The sequence below is a fragment of the Oncorhynchus mykiss genome, chromosome 15 (assembly GCF_057628025.1).
Source record: "Oncorhynchus mykiss isolate SJ-2025 chromosome 15, ASM5762802v1, whole genome shotgun sequence".
In the NCBI taxonomy this organism is placed as follows: Eukaryota; Metazoa; Chordata; class Actinopteri; order Salmoniformes; family Salmonidae; genus Oncorhynchus; species Oncorhynchus mykiss.
In genome coordinates this window covers 28,460,722-28,483,689 of record NC_143036.1, presented here as the reverse complement: position 1 = coordinate 28,483,689, position 22,968 = coordinate 28,460,722, and the positions used below count along the sequence as shown (strand labels likewise).

At 41.8% G+C, this 22,968-nt stretch overlaps 1 protein-coding gene across 1 annotated transcript in view; it reads left to right on the top strand.

Annotated features, from left to right (window-relative positions):
* The window catches only part of LOC110489921 (POU domain, class 6, transcription factor 2), an 85,911-nt gene extending 71,965 nt beyond the window's left edge, over positions 1–13,946 (top strand). The window contains exons 6-9 of the mRNA XM_021562935.3: positions 616–825; positions 4,253–4,406; positions 7,971–8,139; positions 12,182–13,946. Coding sequence (XP_021418610.3) covers positions 616–825; positions 4,253–4,406; positions 7,971–8,139; positions 12,182–12,704 — 1,056 coding nt within the window. The 3' untranslated portion in view covers positions 12,705–13,946. The remainder of the gene's footprint in view (positions 1–615; positions 826–4,252; positions 4,407–7,970; positions 8,140–12,181) is intronic.
* Positions 13,947–22,968: the final 9,022 nt, after the last annotated feature.

Genomic DNA, 22,968 nt, shown 5'->3' with positions numbered 1-22,968 from the left:
GTACCCCAGGGACCCTGGGAGCTGTTTGGTCGTGTGTGTGTGTGCGTTGAGGGAAGGGGAAGGGAGGGAGATCTCTCAGCCCAGCCACATTACCAACCCCCCTTAACAGAAACGGACAAAGACGCATATACACACATGAATCACACACACACGCCCCTCTCCTGGCCTGGTGATGGATAACACAGTCAGTGGTCTGCACCAGCACACACACAGGTACTCAGAGCTGACCTTTGCAGTGTGCTCCCAGCTGGGTGCTCTGCCTTTGCTTGCATTGGCCTATAAAAGCTCCTCTGTGACAGATGATCAGAGAATCTGTCTGTGCGTTCCCTCATCCACTTACTCAACCATCAAGTGTTCTGCGCCTGGGCTTGGTACTGTCATTCTAATGGTTTGTGCGCTCACTGATATGCATGTGTGGACGTGCACAGTGCTCTATGTTTTACTTGCTGTGGGATTTCATACAGAACATGAACATCGCTCCATACTTCTGTCCAGTAGATCAGACGAACAATATGTTCTAATGATGTTCACCCTCCTACACTTCTCCGTGTACTGTAGATCACTGGAACGACCCATCTGATTTCTTCCCCTTCTCCTCTCACCCCTCCTTCGTAGATAATTGGAACGATCCCACTTATGCCCAACTCTGGGGGGCCCTCGAGCCAATCAGGGGGCGTAAACCCAGCGCTGCAGGTCCAGCCAATTACACCCCAGCTTCTGACCAACGCCCAGGGCCAGATCATCGCCACGGTGATCGGCAATCAAATCCTGCCTGTCATCAACACCCAGGGAATCACACTGTCACCAATCAAGCCTGGACAGCAGGTAACCACACACACAGACGTACAGTACACACACACACATGCACAGATACAAACATACGTGCACACACAAACAATGCAGACACATGAAGATATGTTCCTAATCACAGTACACAGTGCAGGCCAAAAACATTTTCCATCCAATTGGCGACAGATTCTCATGCGACTATTCTAAATTCCACATAAGCAAATGACGCGCATTTTCCCACCAGAGATGTTTCCATCAAATTGACTTACTGCGGATAAAAGGCTGTGCGTGATGATGTAGAGCTTAGAAAAATGACTTTTGTGGTTAAATTCCCATGTGCGAATAAAAAAGCATGTTCAAATCTACTGATGGTTTTGTCACGAAGACAATTATTTAGCGAATGTGTCCACCGGTACTGGTACGTGCGCCCTAGCCAACAGCTTGCAGATACAGTGCGGGTTTAGCCTACATGATGAGATTATTATGGACAAAAGAGCAAGATTATTTACATTTGTCAAACGTCAACCAAGCATCGGATGTCATGTCACCAGAATAAGACCCTCTATATTTATTAGGAAAGGAGCATCAAACTCATCACCGTGCACTTTCACCACCCTGTGAGGTTCACCATAACGTATTTCATCTGTAGCTTAATAAACTGCATGCTTTTCCCGAGCCGTAGTGGGAGGACCACACGACATGTCATCGCATGATGGTTAGAGCGGCAGGTAGCCTAGTGGTTAGAGAATTGGCCGAATCCCCGAGGTGACAAGGTAAAAAATCTGTCGTTCTGCCCCTGAACAAAGCAGTTAAACCACTGTTCCTAGGCCGTCATTGTAAATCATATTTTTTTCTTAACGGACCTGCCTAGTTAAATGAAAGTAACATTTTTAAAAATTATAAATATTTGCCCATTAAAGCTTTTCCACCGCCATTTATCGCATAATTAACTTTACCATCACAAAAAGATGCCACCTTGTCTAGCGTATGTTTTTTGTCGACATTTGGAAAGTTTGCTGACAAATTTGCTCTTTCCATCAGGCCTGTCGTGACATTTTTTAGGCATAAAAAGGTTGGATGGGAACCTGGTTACAGGAGCACATAGATACACACTATAAAAATGGATGAGGAGAAAAATCTTTATCTGTGTAGATTGAACTTTTTTTCTGTTTACTCTTGAGAAAAGTAACCCTTTACAAAACGAGTCAAGTCTGATGTTTTTTTCAGCTATCAAGTCGTCTCATCTTCTGTCTAAACACCACTTGAAAAGGTTTCTCTTCACAAAAACATAACTCCCAACTGTAACATTTCATTGGTCCCAGTGTTTGGAAGACGTTGCTTTCGATAAAACCATTCAAATTGACTCTTTTGACTAGGGCAGTAAAGATTATAGAAATACTACAGAAAGAAATCAAATCTGTCGAGCAGTAGTGTGTGTGTGTGTGTGTGTGTGCGTGTGTGTAAAGCACCTGTCAGGCATCCTCTTAGACTCCCTCTCAAGAAGTATGCAGAGTCCTTGCAGAGCCAAACAAAAAGCAATGCTTTTCATCATCCCACCTAAAACTAAAATACTCCCCCCTACACCTATTTGACCTCTGTGACCTGACCATGTTGTAATTCTCCTTAAAAATCAAACATTTAAAGGGATAATCATGTGTCTCTAGCTAGCAAAACAATACAAGCCCAGAATGAACCTCTAAAAGGGACAGAAGGCTCTCTTGTGCTCCGAAGAACACGAGTTCTTTAGTGCTATTTGTATGAGTGAGCTTAAATCCCACCTAGTGCAAAAGTTTTATGTACAAAGTAAATAGCTTCCTTCTTTTGGACTTGTACATACATGGTAGGTGTCAGACGCACACATACCAAAGAAACCAAATAAATGACACAGCTTTAGGTCTACCTAATATCGACCAGGCTTTCAGCCATAAAAAAAAGCAGGTTTAAAAAAGTGAAACATGATAGGTAAATGGCAAGGACAATAGTTCAATCTGATAGGGTGGATTAACTCAGAAGATGGTCTTAAACGTGACTTCACGGAACACCGGATCACACTCGCGATCGAATGAATGCATTTGTAATAATGTTTATGGTTTTTGTCCTCACTTCAAAGACACACGACACCGACAGTTCCACAGGTGTAATTTACGGTTGTCAGCGCCGGCAGTGCGGAATATTTCCAGTGAAGCTAGATAATTCTCTCTGCCTGTCAACTGTCTTGACAGTATGTGCATCTCTGTTGACATCCACCACACTTCCCAAACAAACACATACCGAGGGGGAAAATAACTAATAGCAAGAGAGAGGAGTGGGAAAGCCAAACTAGTTTACGGAGGAGACGGCCTTCACTTTAGAGTGAAGACATATCAGCTTGATCTTGTAAGAGCAATTCATTTGCTCACAAACATGAAAATGCATCGTTTTCTTAGAGCCGAAGCACATTGCCTGTAAATCCTAAATGATGTTTGCTACAGGAGCGGCGGTGTCCACGTGTCTTTTCCTGCACAGACCTGCCTTCATTAGCAATTCCCTTGTGTCTGACGACTGGAGAAAACACTATTGTCATAGTGTTCTCTACACTCCTGTATGGCAGAGGGAGAAAGAGAGAGAGAGAGAGAGAGAGAGAGAGAGAGAGAGATAGAGAAAGAGAGAGAGGGAGAGAGAGAGAGGGGGAGAGGGAGAGGGAGAGGGATGGAGGAGAGAGGATGGAGGAGAGAGAGGATCGAGGAGAGAGAGGATGGAGGAGAGAGTGAGGAGGGAGGAGAGAGAGAGAGAGAGAGGGATGGAGGAGAGAGAGAGAGAGGATGGAGGAGAGAGAGAGAGAGAGAGAGAGATAGGGAGAGATAGAGAGAGGGAGAGGGAGAGGGATGGAGGAGAGAGAGGATGGTGGAGAGAGAGGATGGAGGAGAGAGAGAGAGAGAGAGAGAGAGGGATGGAGGAGAGAGAGGATGGTGGAGAGAGAGGATGGAGGAGAGAGAGAGAGAGAGAGAGAGAGAGAGAGAGGGGGGGGGATGGAGGAGAGAGAGGATGGTAGAGAGAGAGGATGGAGGAGAGAGAGAGAGAGAGAGAGAGAGAAATACAAACAGCAGAGACACCAGTCATCGCCTATCAAACCCCACTGTCTGTCTCTATACAAATGTAACACTGTCTGTTTCAATAGAAATCTAGCCCTGACTAGTTTACTCTATTGACCCGACTATTGATAGTGCATTGTGTGTTATCATTCTGAATAGTTGTTAGCATACACTGTAATGATCATATAACCTCTTTACACAAACCTAATCTTATTATGTTCAGCTGTTAATGTCAAATATAATTGCTGCAGTGTCACAGCAATGTACAGGTGCTGGAGAGTCACCATAACTGCTGTGGTTGGTTATGAAGATCGCTTATAGTGCTATTGGTGCAACGTTATAGGGGCTGTGTTGTTGTTTTAAGTCAATATTTCATTTCTGTGTGTCCTCAGCTGCCTCAGGCTCAGCATGTTCAGACAGGCCCATTGTCGTCTCAGCCCAACCTGCTCCACATGCCCCACAGCCAGAGTCCTCTCCGCCAGGCCTCGTCCTCCTCCTCGTCCTCATCTTCCTCCTCTGCCCTCAGCGTGGGTCAGCTGGTCAGCAGTGAGTACCCGGTGACACACTCACACACACACGCACACACACTTGCACACGCGCGCACACACACACACACATATTAAGAGAACATTCAAGCCTACAGATAAACCTACATTGTCAGAGAATTACATATTGTCATTGACCACAGTCTTTTGGTATGGTGAACCTTATATTTCAAGAACACTGGATTTCTGTTTGTCCAGAAACTTTAGATTTTTCTCCTTCCTCTTCTTAAAGGATTTATTTAATATTCTGTTTATTAGACTATCAAAAACACTGTGTGTAATGAACACCAGCCTCAGTTTCCAAATTCTTAGCCCTCTGTGGACCCTTAATAAATCATAGAGCCTAAGGCTGTCAGCATGCAAACCGTTGCCTTAAAAACTCTGTTTTCGTCAGAGAAATATAAATATAAATTTCATTTGTCACAGGCTACTCACCTAAATTCCCTCATTTTGAAGGCATCTGCGACTGAGTTCTGCATTCAATATAAAGAAGTTGCCATTGATCAACTTGTTTTATGTACTGGGTGGTTTGAGCCCTGAATTCTGATTGACTGAAAGCCATGGTATATCAGACCGTATACCACGGGTATGACAAAACATTTTGTTTTACTGCTCTAATTACATTGGTCCCCAATTTAAAATAGCAATAAGGCTCCTCGGCTAAGGGCTGTGCCTAAGAACAGCCCTTAGCCATGGTATATTGGCCATATACCACACCTCTTCTGGCCGTATTGCTTAATTACACCATGGCATTGTTGATAATACTCGTTTCTGATTGGCTTGAAGGCCATTCTAGAGCGTGCATTATTTCCCTGTAACGCATGGTATATCAGCACGGTAAAATTCAATGGCTATAGTTCATTCTTACATGTTCTATGTTTCAGCTGCTTTTGAAAGCAACAGTCGAACTGAAAACATTATTGTCATCGTTGAATTCAATTTTCATAATAGCAAGCTAGGACTGATGGCTTGGCTAGCTAAACTAGCAAGTCTGTTTGTTTGGTTACCAAGGCAACGGCCGTAGCTACCTAGTAAACGTTCTAGCTACTTCAGTGGATGTTGAACACATTTCTACTGTCAAATTGTCGCCATGGTATGTATGAGAGGGAACATCAAGTCGGGGTTCTCCGTCAATGCATCGTGGAGCACATCTTCCACGTCGTTCAGGGATGCATAGCCCCTTTAGGTGAATATCCCGTACGTGGACACGTACGTGGACATCGACATGTGTCGATTCATACATAATATCGTTTTTTTAAATTCTACATTCCTCTTGCCAATATACTGCCCTGGTCCAGCTCATTGTCTTTGCAAGGTCCAAGGGTAACACTTTCTTTGGATAGTCCATCTGTAGATGCTCTACAGACTATCCACAGACCATCATCAACGTTTAGCCTAACTATCTACTAACCCTAACCGTGACTCTTATCCTAACCCTAAATTTAACCCTAACCCTAACCCAAACCCTTACCCTTACTCTAACCCTAACCTGAACCCTTACTCTAACCCTAACCGTAACCCTTATCCTTACTCTAACCCTAACCCTTATCCTTACTCTAACCCTAACCTGAACCCTTACTTTAACCCTAACCGTAACCCTTATCCTTACTCTAACCCTAACCTGAACCCTTACTCTAACCCTAACCGTAACCCTTATCCTTACTCTAACCCTAACCCTTATCCTTACTCTAACCCTAACCGTAACCCTTATCCTTACTCTAACCCTAACCGTAACCCTTATCCTTACTCTAACCCTAACCCTTATCCTTACTCTAACCCTAACCTGAACCCTTACTTTAACCCTAACCGTAACCCTTATCCTTACTCTAACCCTAACCTGAACCCTTACTCTAACCCTAACCGTAACCCTTATCCTTACTCTAACCCTAACCGTAACCTTAGCAAGCAGTTGCTTATCAACAGATAGTTTGTTGATAGTATCCATACTATAATAAAGTATGACCAAGATTTTTATTCTAAACGAGCGGATGTTTTTTTTTTCAAACATTCAATGTCTTTTTAGATCACAAATGCCCACTCAGGGTACATAGGAACTTCAAACCCAATGTAAATGAAATCCAACGCCATCATATGGAATATGTCTTATTTGTAAAGCCTTGAAGGCAGTCATATAGGAAGGAGACCAGTGATGGATCACAGTGGACAGACAGTGTGGGCACCACTTACAGAGAGGACGAATCATTTCATAGAGAAACACACTTCAATGGCTCTCCGTTGGGGATAATCAGATGCTCATCAAGGTGGAAGTGATGAGGACTGAGGATGCAGCTAGTGCCCATCCTCCCATCCTCTTAAGATATTCAGGGCCTGCATCCCAAATGGCAGCTTATTCCGTATATAGTGCCCTACATTTGACGAGGCGAACCCTCCATTCAGTCAAAAATACAAAAGAACTATAGGTCCTGGTCAAAGTAGTGCACTACATTGGGAATAGGGTGCCATTTGGGACGACTTGGTCCCATGTCTCCAAATGTTTGCACGTCTAGAGCTCTGCCGCCGGAGAAGCTCAGAATCGCTGCGTCTCTTATGAGGCCTCACGGCAAGATGGCAGCCCGATAGATTTTTTTTCTTCAAAACGCTTGGAAAATTCCTTTAATAATTCATTGATAATGACCAAGATGAATAATTCACTGGCACAAACTTTGCTTTAGTAAGCAGGATGCCAGGGCACCTGACATTGATGTACAATGTGAAATCACTTTTTATTAGCTATGAAATTCTTCATAATGCTTCAGGGAAAATAGGTCCCCAAAGTCACTTAGATGTGGGTCCGCAAAAGCAGCAATTTACAAACAACAATCAAACAATAAAATGTCTTCTTTAGAGTAGAGTTGAATGCCATCGTTGAACAACTGAGTAGTGCAGCACACACAGCAGCACACACAGCAGCACAGTCGTTCTGCGGAGGTGTCAACTGACTTCCCCAAAGGAGGGACAGATGATTGGAATGATCCTCTTAATAAACATTCCACATCCATGATGAAAGCGCAGAGTTTGGGCTATAAAACGGTTGGCTTTCAGTCTGCTTATTGTTCATAATGAAACAGGAGGAATGCTGAGAACGGCAATGGCACCACAGTGGACTAACCTATTGAATGGACATGTTTCTGTGCTGCTGTGTCCATTATGTGTCTATGAGCTTTCACGTTGACGATTAAATGAGGAGCATTTTCAATGTAGCGTTAAACGCAAAGCCCTCCTTTCACTCTCGACACCATTACAGTACATATTGTACAGAGACCGCTATTATCAACTAGAGGGCAGAGAAGCACCAGAATGGCAATCACTGCTAACTCAATTCATAATAGATTTCTAAAGCTACTCCTGTTGTTCGTCAACAGAGACCAGAAATGTCACGTTATAGTGGAATGTGTGTGAATTAGCTATATTCTTTGTATTCGGTGTGTTTAATGGTGCTAACCCTCCCTCTGCCTCCATCTCTACTCCCTGACAAATCGTTTTTTTTAAAGGCCTTTTAACTATACGAAGAGTGCCTTGGTCCTTCTCGTTTTTTGACCCCCCCTCTATCTGTGTTGTATTGTAGACCCCCAGACGGCCGCCAGCGAAGTGGATGGGGTCAACCTGGAGGAGATTCGGGAGTTCGCCAAAGCGTTCAAAATCCGCCGCTTGTCCCTGGGGCTGACCCAGACGCAGGTGGGTCAGGCACTCAGCGCGGCCGAGGGCCCGGCCTATAGTCAGTCTGCCATCTGCAGGTAAGGAGAACTTGGGGTGCCGAAAGATTCACAGCAAAGCATGGTCTTTTCTGGCATAGATCTGTTGATTTCGGTGTCTCCTGGAATATTCCTATCCTTCCCATCAAGTGATAAAAGTGTTTTTCTTGACTGCAGTGCAGAAGTTAAGTTGACTCACTCATTGTGGTACTAAAAGTGCAAGTGCAATATCTTACCAGTTTTATTCAAATAAATATGTAGAACCTCGTGTAGAACATCTGAAACCGTTTTATATCTGAATGATCACTCCCCTGGAGATCAACGGATCCTCTTGCTGCGCTCTCCTGTCGGTGTAGTAGTCGCCACAGTAGACAAAAGGTGCTCAGGAGTGCTGTCTTTGAGACTGCACATGGTTTTCTGGTGTCCATGACGACTCACATCCATATTTCATCTCATATTTAAGCAGACATCATTAAGATATTAAAATGAATACATAATTGAAGACCATCCAGTCAAATGAAGGTCTCATGTCAATTCTCTGTCCTCCTCTCTTCTCCCCCCCCCCCCCCCCCCCTCTCCTCTGACATGACTTACTTATGCAAAATACATCACCTAGAGTATTACACGAAGCACTTAAAGCATTTAATAATTACTAAGGCCTATTGCTGTTCACTCTACATTGGGCTTAAGAGAACCTGACAAGAACCAGTCTGTTAATAAGATTGTCATGTTCCACAGTCCCGTAAGGACGTGCGTTTAAAGCCGCATTATCTATTCATTAGATAATCGGACATTTAGTGTTACCAGGTAATGTCTCGTTCTTTTTAAGCCTTTCCTCCTTTAACTTCAGCACCAATTAACTAAACCCCTTAGAAGTGCACATCTCTCGCCGTTATATTACGTCACAGCATTCAAACTCCCTTCATTCTTAAGTTTCACACGATCTAAAAGTACAATTGTCTCTGTTCTATTTGATTTTTCTCACCAAGTGTACGAAATCAATAGTTGAAATGTCGTAATCACATCTAATTAAGCTCTGACATTTGGCCTGTGGCTAATGTCATTTTGCCTTTTCTTTGTACCCTACCCACCCATAGTATTGTGCTTTACTGCAGTAGCATGCATCACTGTCAACAGTTATCATCACTGTGCAACCTTCTTATTCCTGTATTCATTTGTAATGCGCTTCTGAACTGCATGTGCTCTGCTGATGACCTGTCCTGCCTACAGTATGTGACCCACTGCTACCACGCGCTCTTAAAATGTTCATCACATCAGCATCAAACGGCCAGTATAATCTGAAACTGGGGGAGCAGGGTTCTTATGAGCAACAGCCCTTTCAAACGAATGTTTCAAGTCTTTAGAAAAAAAACACCCATGAAATATTTACACGCGTGCATAATTCAGACATTTAGAACGTACATTAAAAGCCATTAGCTTCAAAAAAAAGAAGAAAAAAAAGGAACAGGTAATGTGTCCTTGTGAGTTCATCTATGTCGGTAAGACCGTCTTTTTGTTGTTGGTATGACGTTTTAAGTAGATAGTCTTCACATGCTTTAGTTTAGTTAACATCAACAGAGGCATGGAAGTTGGAGGAGACGAGGGGACCGCATGCTAGCTTAGGGGCTTGCTGTTGTCATATGTCACTGGAACAGACAGTGACACAGAGTTCCATCTTGTCGGATTCCATTGCTCACTTTGTTAAAAAGGCTTTATTAGCTTATCACAGGGCCACAGACATCCCATAAGGACATCATCAGACCAATGGGTTGGAATATTGTCTTATCATAGAGTGCTTTGTACAAGCAGCAAATGCAATCTGTAATCTAGGGTTAAACTAAAGTAATGATATTGCCAAAAATGCTTTTTTAGATAACGTTGCAAATTATGATTGATGGCATGCTTTCCCAAATGGAGGACACCTTTTCTTGCAGAAAAAAACAGGCATTAAGTTTAAATCCACCTCCTCCTCAATGCAACTACGCTCAGAATGCATCGATGCACAATGTTGTCCTAACTACTCGTTTCTGGTGTAATTCCTGAAGGGGAATTATGTTTCCATGTTTAAGCTGCATGCATTTACAACATTCATTTACACTCAGACTTACACATCAAATTAAGCAGAAATGTGCCTTCACACCCGCCCTGTTTATATTGCATCGCATCCACTTCTTTCTCCACCTGTACCTGGCATGTTGGATTCATATCTGAAAGCTCGGATACTGATTTAATACATCGGATCTGTCCCCTGTATTCTGTAAGTTAGGGACCTTCCACTTAGTCAAATACCCATTCTTACACATGGCCTCACGATATTGTTAAATGGTTAAACGCAAACAGCACTGTAAGCATTAGCACTTAGAAGATGTTTATGCATGGCCTGAAAAAGGTACTTTTAAGACTGTTGAGAGAGAGAGAGAGGAAGGGGAGTAAAAGAGGTAGATATACATGTATGTATTCATTTCCCACTGGTGGTTCTCAACTAGTAGGAGTGGCTCCTCACTGAGGAGCCAGCCGAGCAGCTCTCCACTCATTTGAGTGCATTTGGTCCCTGTTGATCCATGAAATGTCTTGTTTCTGCCCACTCCATATATTTACTGGCTAATGTATTCCTTGCAGGATGGAACCGTCCTCTTTCCACTGTTTAAGAGTGGCTTATAAATAATACTGCCCGTCGACAAGCAGAAATGTAAAAACAGAGTTGGAAAGCGGAAAAACAGACAGGGCATTATTCGCTATCGTTCTGTATGACAAGTCGACTCTCCACTAAGAAATGTCTTTCATTTTGGTCCTGTGAGAGGGTTCTTTCTCCCAGCTCTGAGGCATCTCCTCACCTGCCTTCCAGGAAGATTATATCAAAGGCATCCGTGATAGGTCGAGGTCATAGAAGAGGCGTGTTCCGCTGTTGTTTTAAAGGCGTATTACTTTTTCTCTCAGCCGCTCGCCCCTGAACACCTAGACAGATGCCTGGACTCTCATTAGAGGGCAGGCAGCTTAAACCGCACTCTGACACTGATCCCATTATTACACGGCATGTGAGAAACCCAGCAACTTTAGCCCAGTTCCATCATCCTTCAGCACGTCCAAGCCAAACGCCGTCTCTGTGCTTGTCTCACAGAACACTGCAGCTGACAGGGTCAAAATACACTGAGTTACAGTACAGATACCCCTTACAATGATCTAGTAGTACAGTAGTATCTATCCACTATTTGGTGAGATCATACTGATTCAGCGAGCCTTAATTTAGCTACTGTTCATGACTTAGGAACTCTTTCAAAACTTTGGAACTATTGTTTTGAGCTATTGAGGGTTCATTTCAAAGGCACTAAAGTACACAATACACAACATTCGAATATTTACTTGTGCTTCATGCATTCATAAACTTTCAAGTATATTCAAGACTGAAAAGTGGAAATGTATTCTTTTTAAATATACAATGAGCGCCTGAGGGAGAAAAGTTCAAAAAAATGTATTAAAATGTGCATTTTGATGAATAATTCAAACTGCTTTTGTAAATGATAGTTCTGTGCTTAAGTGCTTGCACTGCTGCCTGTTTGACCATATGAATGAAAAACCTTGACTTTTATCACTTGAAGGGAAGGTATTGGGGAAAATGGCATTGTTTGGTTAACCCCTTTTTACCTTTTTCTGATTGATGATATGATGGGTAGATGGTATTGTGTATCAATGCATACTAGTGTAGTCTCCATAGCTAAAGCTCAGTGTTTGATCATTATAGTCAGGTGCTTGGGCAGTTTTATTGGTCCACCTGAAGTATTTTTCTAGCCATTGGCAGGGTCTCCTCACCCCAACGCTGCCTATCTGGGACAGAGAACTACAGCCACAGCCAACCAGACAAAAGTAAAGCGGACAAAGCGAAAACAAAATGGCACCACATGTAACGTTCACTTTCAGCTGCTTTAACTTTGGCTACAAACTGTCATGGATGTAACCAAGGCTGGTGGGTGTCTCTGTCCCAGTGGCAGCTGCTTGGGAGAGGAGGCCCAGTTCACTGAGGCAGGCAGGTTATCCCTTGGCCCAGCAGGGCACCTAAGTAAGATTCTTCTCTCTCAATTCTCCCCAGACACACCATCCTGAGAAGCCACTTTTTCCTACCACAGGAAGCCCAAGAAAACCCTATAGGTAGCAGTCTGACAGGCAAACTGAACCCTGGCCTTTTATATCCTGCCAGGTTTGAGAAGTTGGACATCACCCCAAAAAGCGCCCAGAAGATTAAGCCGGTTCTGGAACGCTGGATGGCCGAGGCCGAGGCCCGCCACCGGTCCGGCATGCAGAACCTGACCGAGTTTATCGGCAGTGAGCCCTCCAAAAAACGCAAGCGGAGGACCTCTTTCACCCCACAAGCGCTGGAGATCCTCAACAGCCACTTTGAGAAGAACACGCACCCCTCTGGACAGGAAATGACCGAGATAGCCGAGAAACTGAACTATGACCGCGAGGTGGTCCGCGTCTGGTTCTGCAACAAGAGGCAAGCGTTGAAAAACACAATAAAGCGGTTGAAACAGCCCGGTGACCTGGACCTGGACCTCGGCCCGACCGCGCCCATGGACCCTCTCTCTGATTCTCTGGAAGAGCTCCCTAAATGAACGACCGAAACTAGAGGTAAAGAGGAAAGTTCGAACAACACGGTGGCTCATGACCCAAAGTAGGATGAAGACTGAAAGAACATTCCTCTCCCTTTATAAAGGCAACTGAAAGGACAGTTATGAACATTTGCAAACAAAAATAAGTGTTGTCAGTGTGATTACCACAGTTATTTAAATATTTTGGCAAAAACCAAATATAAGGGAAAAAATATGTTCACATTTGAGAGAAAACATTACAAACCTACAGTGTGCTGTTTCAAAGCAATCAAGTTCTGGCCTCATAGACCAGAACATTGTCCAAATTTGGGTTCCCATTAGGGAGATTTTAGTAAAGAGATCATACCAAAATCAAAAACAAAAACACTAACTACTTACCAAAGTCTGTTGCATCAGAATACTAAGAATAATTTTTTAAGTGTAAATGTGTTCTAAATTTTTACATTTGTACTGGCAAAAAAATCTACGATATATGTGTGAGGTTGGGTGTACATTTTAACTTTGTTTCACTTAATTTTATTTCCTGGGCTGATATGTAAATATCTACTAAATACCGTCTTCAGATTGAAATCACAATGTCAAAGTTCTCTTTGAAAGATTTGTCGTGTAAATGCATTTGTTGCTGTGAAACAATGACATTGTTGTTTGTCTCAGATTCCTTCTCATCTGCAGCTATTTTAAGTCACGGTGTTTTTACAGGTAACAACTTTTTACAGGTATTTATCAATGATTTTATGGGATTGTCTTATGTTTTGTTGATGAAGGACAATAAAACTTAAGGCTGTCCAAACAGTGTGGGTATACTCAGTACCTAACCATAAAGGTTCTGTCTCTGTTCACCAAAATATATATGTCATCCACGACGGAAGACAACGTCTTTTCAACCTTATTCTCCTTTTGTGACAACTGTGACTTTTTTTTTTTTTATACGTACAGAAACATGCCGTCAATTCTGTTATTTCAGGCCTAGTGTTGTGTCAGGGAGAACTTCCCTCAATGTTATACTGTGTCAAGTGCTGCTGTAAGTCATTCTGTTGCCAAAGCCTGATAGCCAAAGAACACATTGCTTCAGCTCAAGGACTTGGGGAGATTTTTTTTTTTTTTACCTTGGCCGATTAAAAGTTTTAGTTATTTTGATGTGCTTATTACGTTCCCTTTTGTTCTTTTTTTTCCTGCGGGGTTTCTTTCATACACTCCTTTACACAAAGGCCAACGGAATGCCAAATAAAATGTTTACTTTCAAAAGAGAACTCTTTGTTAATTGACAACCCTGTTGTATTGCAATATAGAAAATGTGTTGGACTGTGAGGACTTTTCTGCCCATCCCTTTCTGAAGTGTGTGTCTAGTTTGTTCTATTTTCCGTAGCATAGCATAACCGAATTGCTTCCGCATGTTTCCGATAACAAGGTTTGGGTTACAGGAATCTGAAAACAAGACGACAAAAACCACAAAAGGTAGCCCGAGCTTCAAATCATTAAGTACATTCTTCAGAGTACACTGTCACAGAGAACAAATTACACATGTAGAGGATTTAGCAATTATCTCACATTTTTCTGCCCTTAGAGCAAAATATGGATTACTTTCTTTAAGCATTCAGCAACTCATTCTAATCGAATCAATCGGAAGGTTTTCTCATCTCTGAATCGTTGTCTTCGGGGGTCAAACGCTGTTTGCAAAATGTCATGCTGTTGTTTTGTGCTTGTTTTCATTGTCTTTTGCTTTGAGTGATTCTACAGCGAAGCCTTGACAGACAGTATAGCCTAATTAAAAAAGTGTATTGGAAAAAGTTGTGTGAAACGCAAGACAACCCAATAGCCCGTCCGCAAGACATAATCAATTTCATTTCAACTAACAAATCATAGGGTGTTGTTGCTGCGTAGCTGTTAATATACAGATCTAAACACAGTCTCATCATAACGTCGAGCTCCCCCCCCCCCCTCCCCATAGGTGTACTTCAATATTACCAGGACCCACATGGAGGATTCAAGGAATCAATATTGTTACACCGTTGATGTGTCAATAAGCTATACTGCCAATGTGTTGAACCTCTCCACTGAATATTTGCAAACTAGTACATATGTGTAAAACCACTTCTCAGAACTCTTAAGATTTCACATTGATGTGAAATGTTCTTATTTGACTCGTATAAAACACTTAAATAAGGTGACGGGAGAATGGCGAGTGTTACATGACAGGCTCAGTGAACTTGGATTTTCTGCCGTGTTTTCGTATTGGTGTGTTTTGTTCAATGTCTGTTAGTCCCCCTGTGCACTGGTGTTGCCTAGCAACGTAAAGTGCACTTGATAACACTTACAAACGCATAAGGAAATAGACATTCATTGATATTGTAGCCCGGACTGTATGTTCCAGTAGGCCGAGGTGTAAGAGGTACTATACATACAAGCTCCCTGACGAGTTCATTCCATTTATTAGTTATTATATACCTTTACAGGAAGTAGTGTTAAACAGTGTCATACTACACCTTTTTAGATATTTAAAGGCCGTATTACTAAATAGTGGTCAATCCTAATATACTTTAAGTCATATGTGATTTAAATCAATCCAAAGATTTTTTTGTGTGTTCCCTCCCTGTCTCACCCCACCTCATCCCTACATGTAAGAGAAGTGATGATGCTGCGGAGTATGGGCATGTAGTACTGAGGCTCAACAATGAAGCTGTAACCAAAAACAAAGACAAGGAACGGATTTAAACATTCGCTCAAACCTTCGATGCTGGTCCAAAGCTCTATAGTTATATGCACATTGTACAGAGAAATGGGTTCATGTCGCTGACAATCTTGAAATACGAAGAGAGTCGATGATTAGATGAGTTGTAGTTCATTGACATTTTACCTCAGCACTGTCCTCGCACACTGAGCAATGCCACGCAAACGCCATGACAGAAGAAAATACAGAAGAATGGCTCCTGTAAAATGTTTGTAAGTAGTGTTCACTTCTCGTGGGGGGGGGGGGTTGTGTCTGAACTGAGATTCTGTATGCCATGTGTTTTATTTTAGTCAAGTGGTTTCCAGGGTAACATGTACAGGACTTTCTAAACTTTGTTGTCACTTGTTTTTTTGTTGTTTTTTTCTCTCTCTGTGACTTTGTTACATGCACTGCTCAGTTACAGTCTTCAAGGTGTGCCCTATTTCATAAGGGGCAAAGAAGGCTTTATAATTGCCCCCAATTATGTTAAAAAAAGAATAATAATAATAATATTTTAAATAAATGTTTTCAAACGATATCCACACAGACTCACACACCAACTGGTTTTGAAATGTTGTTGGAACTCAAGAACGACCTTGAAACCAAAGCTGATGAATCTGCAAAGGTTGCTTTAAATTTTATAGACTGAACTTAATCTATAGAGCAATATCTGTTTGGTCAGTTATGCAGCACTTTGTGTATTTCTACAATTCTTCAAGTCTGTCACATTTATTTGTACCATAATGAATAATAAACAATTGTTTGACATGAATGGACTGTCTTGTTTCTTATGAAATGTAGAATAAATCATCCGAATCTAAAATCTATGTTTAGGGACATTTTAGAGAACTTCTCTGGTAAGAGCTGCATATAATGATGAAGAAAGCACTAATGCACCACATTCCTAACACCATAGACTCTTAGGAAAAAAAGGGTTCCTCGGGGTTCTAAGAGTGTACCGACAGACATTGTAAACACTGCAGTTGGAGTAATAAGGGACGGATTGCAGAGAAAATGCTTTTTTGAATTCACTGTTCTCCAGTCTCAGAAGATTTTGAGATATTTTCCTCTCCTATTTTACCAATGCATACTTTGCTGTCAGCGCAAGTGCATCTCAAATCCATTAAAACCCAGACACAGTGTACACGTACATGTATAGTTGGAGCATAAAGTTAACTCAGACTTCTGTGTTCTGCTCCGTATCCCCCCCAGCCCACCCCCTTGGCTATCAGTTTAGAGTTTTTTTTTTTTTCTCTCTTGCACTTCCACTGTGCCATGATTGAGAGAGATGTGTCCACAAAGGCTTTTCCACCAATGAACCACCTTTCAATACAGAGAGTTTGCACCTAAAAGCAAACGGACAGGCTGCAAACCTCTGGGGTCAGTAGCAATTCATTTAGATTTCCATAGGGTCAATAGAAAGGAATACATGTCAGGGTTATTTCACATCAATGTTTCATTTCTTTGCCTTAGCAGAAAACAATACCGAGACAAGTGTATGAGGGGGAAAACACATTCTTGGGTGAAAGCCTTTTGAAACTAAACTCCAAAGTTTGAAATAGCTTTCTTGTCCATGAAGCCTTTGAAAACTGACTGTCTGGTGAATAGAAAGTAGTAAATAAATAATAATAATTAAAAAAAAAGCACAGACAACATAAATTATTAACATTAGGCTGAAGACTGATGTTGAAGATGTTTTTTGTCATACTTTCAGTTTTTTCCCCTCTTCGTTTCAAACTGCTAGATGTATTTTTAAGTGGCGATGGTTGAGGTATAACTTGGGCTATTTGATATTCTTTTGTTTTGTATTTATTCCAGTTTCTTTATTTTTCTATGTACAATATCATTGTGCAGAGACAGCTATTCCGACTCGTCTTTTTTCAATATCTTAAAATGTTTATAGTTTGTTGATGGAAAAGTCAACTTCAACTCCAAAAGTTAGTGTCAATAAGTGAGTGACCAGGGCACAAAATCAACAGATCTCACTCTCAACATATAAACAACACACTACCCTTGTAAGGAGAGGTGTAACCCGATACGTGAGGTGGAATCATAGAAATGGAATAGAATAGACAAACATTCTTAAAGTCCATATTATTCAGTTCACCCATTTGCCTCTGGACAATGCCATACTGATACAGAATCCCACTCAAATGTTCAAAATGGTACAGTTGATATGCTGATATTTTGGACCACATATCATGGGACATTGTTTAGAATTATAATCAACAAAAATATAGACGTAAACACGCAACAACTTAAAAGATTTGACTGAGTTACAGTTCATAAAAGGAAATCAGTCAATTGAAATAAATTCATCAGGCATTTGGGAGCCAGAACCACCCATCGAGGAGCCGGGCCCAGCCAATGGGGAGCCAGGCCCAACCATTGGGGAGCCAGGCCCAGCCAATGGGGAGCCAGGCCCAGCCAATGGGGAGCCAGGCCCAGCCAATGAGTTTTTCCAGACAAAAGTACTTTATTACAGACATTAATACTCCTCAGCAGCACCCATCTCCTCAGACGATCCCACAGGTGAAGCCGGATGTGGAGATCCTGAACTGGCCAGGTTACACATGGTCTGCGGGTGTGAGGCTGGTTGGACGTACTGCCGCTTTCTCTAAAGCCTTGGCTTATTGTAGAGAAATGAACGTTCAATTCTCTGACAACAGTTCTGGTGGACATTCCTGCAGTCAGCATGCCAAACTGAACGCTCCCTCAAAACTTGAGACATCTGTGCCATCGTGCTGTGTCACAAAACTGCACATTTTAGAGAGGGGCCTTTTACTGTCCCCACCACCTTTGTAATGGTCATGCTGTTTAATCAGCTTCTTGACATGCAACACCTGTCAGGTGGATGAATTATCTTGGCAAAGGAGAAATGCTCACTAACAGGGACGTAAGGAATTTTGTGCACAAGAGAGAAATAATATTTTTGTGCTTATGGAACATTTCTGGGATATTTTATTTCAGCTCATGAAACATGGGCTAACACTTTAAATTTTGCATTGATATTTTTGTTCAGTATAGAATATTCTGTTCTATTAATTGTATACATATGGGTGGGGTAAGGTTGCTAGTAAAGTATCTTTAATCAATACTGTCAATACTGAAGCTGTTTAACCCTGCATTTTAAACAATATCTGTCACGATCGTCGTATGGAGTAGACCAAAGCGCAGCGTGGTATGTGTTCATGATGATATTTTAATTAAAGAAAGCACTGACCACAAAACAATCGTGACGCTATAAGAACTGTGCTAACAAGACATAGACACAGATAATCACCCACAAAGTACCCACAGAACATGGATGCCTAGATATGGTTCCCAATCAGAGACAACGATAGACAGCTGCCTCTAATTGAGAACCAATCTAGGCAAACATAGACATACAATTTACCTAGAAAAGATACAGCCTCATAAACATACAAAACCCCTAGACAAGACAAAAAACACATACATCACCCATGTCACACCCTGACCTAACCAAAATAACAAGGAAAACAAAGAATACTAAGGTCAGGGTGTGACAATATCCATGACCCCTAATAATAATCATAAACATGTCCGTGTTCTTTGCAGTTTCCTTTAGTTTAGTTGATTAAGATCACCATTAGCTTCTGAACATGCAGCAGATACTCTTGCTTGGTTCCATATAAAACATACAAATGCATGACAAAGTACAGAACAGCTATAGACAAGAACAAGTGCCCTATCTCAATTAAATTAGAGGGGGACAATTGTCACTTCTTTATGTGCTGTTGGCAAATTAGACAATTCTATTTGGATTTTGGCTACAGAACGTATATGTAGTCTTTCAAACAAGAGAATCTCTCTGGGTTGATCTATGACAGTCTGAATAGAAGAAAAAAATCATCTCTCTGCAAAAGTCAACCGACTGACTTATAGCACATTCCTGTTCAACTAGACACCAACTGAAATTGTCCTGGAAGGGAAAGAGGGTTAGAAGAAAATATTATGACATGTCGGCAGTCCAAATGGATTATGTTTCAATATCAGTCAGGACACAGAAAGATAAAGGTGGAGGAGGAGGGTGCATGTGTTGGATGCAGATGGTTTTAAATTGCCCCCTTTGTTTTCCATCAGGCATGAGGCATTCACTTTCCTTATCTTTCCGACAATGTGCACTGGGCTGATGTTCTCAGTAAACGAACTGTCGGTGTATCCCTCACTACCGGCAGCCCTCTGCTTCCTTGTTTTCACTTCCTCCTCAAGGTTGAGATGTTGCTCCTCTCACTGCTCAGCCCCCAAGCCGCTGAGGAGTCTCCCACTATGCTGCTCTGCTCTGCACACCAGGATGCCTCTGGGGGTACAATTACCAATCCTCATGCAATCCAAGTTGTCCATGCATATGATCCCTTGTTGCTTTTGGTGTTGTTCTGGAGGTTTTCCCACCATTATTAGCCATGACACAATTTGAGGCATTTGAAGGTTGAAGAGTTAATAGCCAAGGTTTTTATGGAGATGGCTGGCACCCTGACTGGAGCAGCAGATTGCATTGCCCACAGCCCATTAAACTTTCCACACTGTCTTGTCTACACTGACTGTGTGAATGCATCTTCTCACTTTGTGATGCCTTCTGTTTTCCATCAGGACTCAGGGTTACGCCCAGTGTTTCATGTGTCCCACTTCTCCAAGGGAGTTGATTTGACTTCATTTTTTTCTCTATCATTCTTGTGTGTTGTGGAAACGATAAATTCAATCATTTTGAATGAATTCAACAGAGATATTTACATTGCTGTAATGTTCAGAACATGATGTAAAAAAAAATCAAATGGCAAACACCATCTGCTTTACCTAATTATTGTTGTCAGGGTGAAAATCTATAGGTCTGATTATCTCTTCCAGGGTCAATTCCACCTCAAGTTAACGCAATAAGGAATTGGCTTTATAAATAGGAGGATTGCCCATGGATTGACTTTCAATTTATGTGTTGAAATGAATGGACCCAAACCGGGTCTCTAGCCATAGTCACTGCTATATTTCATTATACAGACAACATAGCTATCCTGATCATTGTGGAAAATCGTTGTGCTGTCCATTTCCTTCAGATTTATATAATCCAAAAAAGGTCAAAACAAGACGACTGGGTTTTATTCTAAGTGGAGTGGTGCCATCTGAGAGAGTGCTGTATATTTTTGTACATGGATCACAGGAGTCTTGAAGGGTCAGAGATCCCTTCTTTCGGATGTTTGGTAGTCTGGAAGATAACTGTTCCTCTGATGAGATGTTTGTAAGGACAACATCCACCTCTTCATCCGCCTCTCACTCTCTCCCTGAACCACCTATAGTGTACTTTGAGACAAAGAGACAGAGAGCACAAAGCAAAAGGCAGTGAGTGAGAGAGGAGATATGGATAGAGGAGTGAGTGGTATGGTTGGCTGCATCTTTGCTGTCTTATTAGTGGGGGCCCAGTGAGGACACTTTGGCCTTCTTTATGGGGCCATGATGAGACCCTCCACGCACATCTCAGGAAAATGGCTGGGGGGAAATCACAGATGAGAATCACTCAAAAACAGAGAGATGTCAACAGGCCCATAATGATACCTGATGGCCCCAGAAGACTCTCTCCCCTTTTCTCTCTCAGCCTCATACCTTGCAGAGTTGCACTATACTTGAAAACATAATTAGAGGTAAAAACGGGGAGAAGGAAGCTTTACATCCCCTGATTCTTTTTTCCCCACCTTTCTTTCACTTTTTGAAAGAGGGAGACGGAGATAAAGAAGGAGGGAGGGAGAGAGAAAGAGAGTGAGAACGAGAGAGAGGAGGAGGTGGAGAGTTCCCTCTGTGAGATGCCAAGGTGCTCCCAGTCCATTGTGCTGCCGGCTGTCAGGTTAAATTAGGGAGTACAGGCTCCGTGAGTGTAAAAAAATCAATACTTGATGGAAGATTGCTCTCCGGAAAATCTGTTTTGATTCCAGGATTAATTCTTGACCAAAGGCTCCAGCAGAATGACATGCCATTAGGCCGAAAATGAACACATTCTGCAGTGGAAATTGGATGGAAATGTGTCAGGCGATTGCCCTGGCTGGTTGTTCTGCTTTCTGTGTAGAGGGACTGAAGGTGTGGCTGCTGCTGTGAATGAGGCCCACGGACTGACTCCATTTCCAAAGCAAAGACAAACCCACCGTGGCCTCTGAGTATTCTCAAGGCCATTGTTGTCCAGCTCCTGCAAATGCATTCTTACCTAGGTGAAATGCATTTGTCCACCACATTCTATCTCTCCTGTGTTTTCCATAAAGCATGGCATGAAGAATGGGAAATCTTAAAATAAAGCAGGGACTTTTTTCTTCTCTCAACAGCAAGAAGGGGGGAAATGCAATATTGATGAGCAAGTAATGTGTTTGTCGTCACAAATAACATATTTTCCTCTTTGAAACTTCAACAGGCGATAGCAAAGAGCGTCTGAGCAGTGACATCAACGACAGATGCAGTCAAGCTGGACAAAAGTTGTTTGCGGGTGTATTGTGTAAATAGATCATACGGTACAGACCTCTAATACCACAACAAGACGGTCTACATTTGATATTCAATCTCAGCCCTGTGACATTTACTTGAACAAAATGTGAAGACTTATTGAAAATAAACATTCATTTGGTCACTACTCAGTTACACAAAGTAATCCATCATAATTCCTAAAACTCATTTTGCTAGAACGATCAAGGATGTGGGTTAGGTACTGAAGCTGCCAAAGTAAAAGTATCAACATTTCCGGCATCATGAATGAAATGTTATGGGAGAGAGTAGTCCATTTTCAAAATATGTTTACTCTGCGTGTACACCAGCTCCCAAAGGACATTTTGCAACTCTCTTAATGGATAAATATCTGGGCTCCAAAACTCTGTAAATAGACAGAAACATTTCTTGCACACAAAGTAGTCGGAAAGTGTAAGGTATTGCCATTATTTTTGTTCTGGCGTTCCTCCATTGTGCCAGTAATTCAATGATTAAATATTAACATCCCTCTCTCAGTTTCAAGGAGCTTTAATGAATTAGGACTGTCTGCAGTCAGGCAAAGATCCCAAAGAGATGGGCTGAAGTGCTTAGAGGAAGGAATAAGAGACTGTCAGTGTCCACAGAGGCTTTAAAGAGAATACTCTGTATTTCTATTTTCAATAGTGACTAGAACATGGTTATCAGATATTTATTTCCCAGATATGAATAGTGCGCATTTTATTTGGGATGGGTAGTAGATGGAAAGGTTATTGATAATACCAATCATTAAAATGCATAAAATACTATCTGTGGTGCAATTCATTTTGATGTAGGCTACAGTAAAGTCCATTTGCATTTCTGTGTAGGCTATCTTGCCTTTGAAATAGACCTACTCCTTGGATGTTTATGAACTACATCCTCATTAATATTTTCATATAATTCGTTTTACTTGTTAAAAAAAAATGTGGGATAGAGTGAACAAATGTAGATGACAAACAGTGGTACAGTAGGCCTTCATATTTTTTAGCAGCTCTGTAGACCTGTATGGGTTTAGCGCCATCTACAGTCTAAATAAAACCTAATCTGGAGACGAGTGTGTAATTTTAC